Raw genomic sequence first — 5,957 nt, forward strand, 5'->3', positions numbered from 1 at the left:
ATTATCTACTACTGGAGGTCTAATCTATTTCTTATTAGGTGGATTAAGTTCATGTTTTATATTATTAGGGACAGCTTTATTATACGCAAATTCCGGTACTACAAATTTAGACGGTTTATACGTGATTAACAGTATAAGTGACTTTAGTGATATGACTTACTGATATCAACCTTATTATATAAATTTTGCTTTATTAGTTTTTAGTATAGGGTTCCTATTTAAAATTAGTGCAGCTCCTTTCCATTTCTGATCTCCGGATGTTTATGACGCTATTCCTACTATAGTTACAACATTTGTAGCTTTAGTAGCTAAAATATCTATATTAATATTCTTACTAGAATTAGTTTATTACACAAGTAATAACTTTTATTCTGGAGGAGGACAAGATGTAAATTGAACTTTTGGTTTAATTATAAGTTCACTATTCTCATTAATTATAGGTACAGTTGTAGGTTTAACTCAATTTAGAATCAAAAGATTATTTGCTTATAGTACTATATCCCACGTTGGTTATATGTTATTAGCTTTAGGTATATCAAGTATAGAATCTACTCAAGCTTTTATATTTTATTTAACACAATATACTATAAGTAATTTAAATGCCTTTATTATATTAATAGCTATAGGATTTTCTTTCTATCGTTATGTAACTAATAATAAAGAACATGAAGAACTTTTAGATAAAAATAATTCTCCTGTACAATTAGTTAATCAATTAAGAGGATATTTTTATATTAATCCTTTATTAGCCTTAAGTTTTGCTATTACAATATTTTCTTTTATGGGTATACCACCTATGGTAGGATTTTTTGGAAAACAAATGGTTTTAAGTGCAGCTTTAGATAAAGGATATATATTTATAACTTTAATTGCTATTTTAACTAGTGTTGTAGGTGGAGTATATTATTTAACTATTGTTAAAGAAATATTTTTTTATACACCAGAATATAAAGTTAACCCTCTATTAGAAAATTTAACTTTACACGGTAATATTTACGATAAATATAATAATTTTATTAAATCTTTAGAATTTAAACATAATAATATAGTTATAGCTAGTCCTATGGCTTTTATTATTTCTGTTATTACTTTAGTAATATTATTATTTATATTTATAAATAATGAATGATTAAGCATGGGTACCATATTGGTACAAATTTTATTTAATTATTAATGAGTAGTATGACATTTTTTTTTGTTTTTGTACTTATATTAACTTTCCTTTTTTTAGTTCTTAATTTTGTTTTAGCACCACATAACCCTTATCAAGAAAAATATAGTATTTTTGAATGTGGGTTTCATAGTTTCCTAGGTCAAAATAGAACTCAATTTGGTATAAAATTTTTTATTTTTGCTTTAGTTTATTTACTGTTAGACTTAGAGATTTTAGTTATATATCCATTTGGTGTTAGTGAATACGATAATGGTATATACGGATTAATAATTATGCTTATATTTACTGGTATTATTACTGTGGGGTTTGTATTTGAATTAGGTAAAAATGCATTAAAAATAGATAGTAGACAATCTGTTGTTGATTCATATAAATCGAATTCTTTTGTAAATACTTATTCTCAAAATTAACTTAAGATGTACGTAGTCGGCCTATAACATAAGAAAATTATCGCTAGCCGGTAGGCCGAAGAAGGCCGATACCCTAGCAAGCGATAATCCTTAGTTAGATATAAAATAAAAGGGATTTTAGTATAATGGTAAATACATATGACTTTTAATCATTATGATATTGGTTCGAATCCAATAAATCCTAACCATATTTATTATAAACCTTGTAATAAATATGCGTAACCTATAAAGATAAAAGAACCCTTCCGTTCTTATCTTTATCCTAAAAGTAAAGGAATTTACTTTCGTTCTACAAATTCGTGGTTTAAGCCTAAATCTTCAAAATTACAAAACAATTAGTAATAGAGTCTTCTGCCTTATATAACGGCACTACAAGGAACTATTATATATATATATAATACATGATACAAGTTGCAAAAATAATAGGAACAGGTTTAGCTACAACAGGGTTAATAGGAGCAGGAGTAGGAATAGGTGTAGTTTTCGGAGCTTTAATTTTAGGTGTAGCAAGAAACCCTTCTATGAGAGGTCAATTATTCTCATACGCTATACTAGGATTTGCTTTTTCAGAAGCTACAGGTTTATTCGCTTTAATGATGGCTTTCTTATTACTTTACGTAGCTTAATCTAATTTAACAGGGATTCCCCATTCGACTAGTTCCATTTCATATAATAAGTATATTCTATTTGTAGTTCGTAGTCTTGACCAACTACTATACGTGCCAGCAGTAGCGGTAATATGTATAGTCGGTAGTCTTGAGCAACTACTATACGTGCTAGCAGTCGCGGCATATGCGTATAGCTACTTCTACTTTTTTAAAGTGGGTAGTGTATATAACATGAAAATATGGTAAAGTACGTAAACTTCATATATATATATGAATTTAGTTATAAAAAGCTTAGTTTATAACTTAGATGCCCCACACGCGTGAGGGATTTATTTCCAAGATAGTGCTACTCCTCAAATGGAAGGGTTGGTAGAGTTACATGATAATATTATGTACTATTTAGTATTAATATTATTTGCTGTAGGATGAGTATTATTTTCTATAGTAAGATACTTTGTAGAAACTAAATCACCTATTGCTCACAAATATTTAAATCACGGTACTTTAATAGAATTAATATGAACTATAACACCTGCTATAATATTAATATTAATTGCATTCCCTTCATTTAAATTATTATATTTAATGGATGAAGTTAATGACCCTTCAATGACTATTTCAGTAGAAGGTCATCAATGATACTGAAGTTACCAATATCCAGATTTCTTAGATTCTAGTGACGAATTTATAGAATTTGATTCATATATCGTGCCAGAATCTGACTTAGAGGAAGGTGCTTTAAGAATGTTAGAAGTTGATAACAGAGTAATTGTACCTGAAGAAACACATATAAGATTTGTTATAACTTCTGGAGACGTTATACATTCTTATGCTGCTCCTGCTTTAGGTATAAAATGTGATGCATACCCTGGTAGATTAAATCAAGTTTCTGCATTTATTAACAGATCTGGTGTATTCTACGGACAATGTTCTGAAATATGTGGAATATTACATTCTTCTATGCCTATAGTAATTGAATCAGTAAGTTTAGAAAATTTCTTATCTTGACTTTTGTCGCAATAAGTAGTGTACTCTTGCCCAGTATAGCTGCGGTCGTAGAGCACTCTTTTCTTGTTGTTTACTGTTATCAGGCTATCGCTATAAAAAATAAGGACAGTAAAGTAACTATGAAGAAAAGATTATATACTTACACTAAATCTAAGTGAATTTCTTCTTTCTCCCCTTCTTATGTATTATATAGTACTTTTCACCTTAATGGTCTTCAAAATCAATCCTTTAGCACCTCTTCTCGGCTAAGGACGGACGACAACCGTGATTTACCCATGGAGGACAACCGAGATCTATCGGAGGATGAGGCAGTAGATGACGTAGAATCTAGTAATGCTATTTCAACTCGCCGTACTAGACCGGCGAATTTTCCGGTTGTGGTTAATGTTGATGACCCTAATAGTAAATTACATACAGATGCTATGACTGCTTATTATTATTGAAATAAGTTAAAGAATACACCTAAAGGTCAAGAGAAGCAAGCGGAGAATAAGGCATATCTACAGAATTTCTTAGATAGTCTGCCATCTTCAGGCGCTACCTCTTCATCTAGTTCAGATAATAAATCTAATGTCCCGGCGGTAGCTTCTACTAGTTCGAATGTTCCACCAGTAGCTTCTACTAGCTCTAATACACCGGGGTCTACTAATTCATTAACTACTGGTGCATCAAGTTCTTCTATACTCGAAGATTCACAATTATCTCCTTCATCGGTTAGTGCAAAATCATCAGGTAAACAGCCAGAATCTACTAAACGTAGTCAAGATGATGACAATAATGGTAAAGGTGGTCCTAGTGGGTTTTCAGGTGGTAGTGGTCCCTCTGATCCTAGTGGAGGTTCAAGTTCTTCAGGTTCTAATTCTTTGAAGTCCATGTCAACTGAACAGTTAACAACGAATACTCAACTAATTGGTAGTCCTATAGATTTTGTCATTGAACTTGAATCTACTACTTCAATTTTTGAGGTAATAGATTTTTGAGATGAAATGTAAAAAAATAATTTCATGATTCTCTAGTGTTCCTTGGACAAGTAGGGTTAAGCAGTAAATTTTATAGCAATTTACTTAAAAATCTAAAGCCTTTATAGCTCAACGGTAGAGCATAATACTGTTAATATTATGATAGAGGTTCGATTCCCCTTAAGGGCTTCGTTGGAGATAATGGACACCTAATTTAGCCGATCTAGTCCGAGCAATTCGATAATTACAAAATAAAATACGAAATGAATCAAAATCGTAATCATTTAAATGAAAATGAAAAAGAGGTTATAAAAAATCACGTAACTACTAGTTACAATAATTCAGAGGAATACCCCGCACCTTTAACTGCATCTAGTTTCATTAGTGACCAAAATCAAAATACTGGAGCGGGTAGCAGACATGATGAAGCTGCGCGTACTTTCATGGAAGCGACTAGAACACCGGCTAGCGCTGAAATTCGTTTCAGTGACGCGTTAACTGCACAGAGTGCAGAAGGGAGACGAATAGCTGCTAATTTAGTCGAACAAGATATTGAAAGGATTACTGCTTTAGTATCGTCACAATTACCAGGAGTTGACCGTGCCGCTATAGAAAGAGAAGTGCGTAATCAGGTTACTACAGCATATACAGGTACGGGTCAGTATTTAGGAGGCGTTCTAGTTATGAGAGGTCAAGAAGATAGTTACGAGGAGAGTATAGAGAATGGGGCCGAGTTAGCTAACGCTGTTGAAGAACAAGCAGCAGAGGATGCTAATTCAGGTTTGGAGGCTGAAAGTGGGCCTGAAGGTGAAGTGGATTTAGGTTTTTACTATCCTGAAAGTAATGATGATCAAAATAGTGATTCTAATGATTCAGGTATGGGAGAAGAAGAAGTTAGCGATTCTTCTCAAGATAGTGGTTCTGAAGAAGAACAAATTAGTGATTCTTTCGAAGATAATGGTTCGCAAGAGGCGGATAATGGTTCTTCTGATCCGGCTAATGATAGCTCGGATTATGGTTCGTCGGACTCCGGGGATTCTCCTACTAGCTCTTATCATGCTGACGAGAGTACTAAGGGCTATGATTCTGACCAGAGTGAACAATGTTCAACTAATGCAGAATCTGTTAGTGATGAGAACAATCTGGTACCAGGGCATTCTCTGATCTAAAGAAGGTTCAGAGGATAAAGCTCATGTTATCGAATCAGATCAAAGTAATCAATCTACTCGGAAGAGAAAATTTGATGGGGAGGAGGATGATTATCCAAATCCTAAACGGCAACGTAAATCCGATTCTGACGATGATAACAACGGGAAAGGTGGTCCTGGTACAGGTTCTAGCGGAGGTGGTCCTAGTGTAAGTGGTCCTGAAGATAGTGGTCCCGGGGATAGTGTAGGTGGTACAGATAATGGTATTTCTAATAAAAGCCTTTTTAAGGATATATCATTATTTTTTTACGGTAAAGAGAGAGATGAAAACTTTCTATCACCCGTAGATTTTGTTATTGAAATTGAACAAGAAGAATGATTGGATATGCCTTCAATCTTTGACTCGTTTGATTTCTAAATTTTTAGAATAAATAGAAATTAAAACTAAATAAAATAAAACCAAAGGGGTATTATCTTAATGGTAAAGAAGAGCGTTACGGCCGCTAAGATATGAGTTCAAGTCTCATATACCTTTAGAATACTTGTATTTTAATCTTTGAACCCGGGAGTCGGGATTCGAGGCAAAATCCAGGTATTCACAATATAAATATATTGTACACGAATAGTTTGATATAAAATAAATAGAATAT

General features: G+C 32.7%; 1 protein-coding gene across 1 annotated transcript; it reads left to right on the plus strand. All coding sequences in view use genetic code 4, as the record gives it.

Moving 5' to 3' along the window:
* Positions 1-1,182: 1,182 nt before the first annotated feature.
* Positions 1,183-1,584, plus strand: HER10_EVM0013475 (uncharacterized protein; the record flags this gene model as incomplete). The annotated part of the gene is made up of 1 exon: positions 1,183-1,584. The coding sequence occupies one exon, from the start codon at positions 1,183-1,185 to the stop codon at positions 1,582-1,584; it is 402 nt and encodes a 133-aa protein (XP_035325690.1).
* Positions 1,585-5,957: the final 4,373 nt, after the last annotated feature.

The sequence above is a fragment of the Colletotrichum scovillei genome (genome assembly GCF_011075155.1).
Source record: "Colletotrichum scovillei strain TJNH1 Contig00016 mitochondrial, whole genome shotgun sequence".
NCBI lineage: Eukaryota > Fungi > Ascomycota > Sordariomycetes > Glomerellales > Glomerellaceae > Colletotrichum > Colletotrichum scovillei.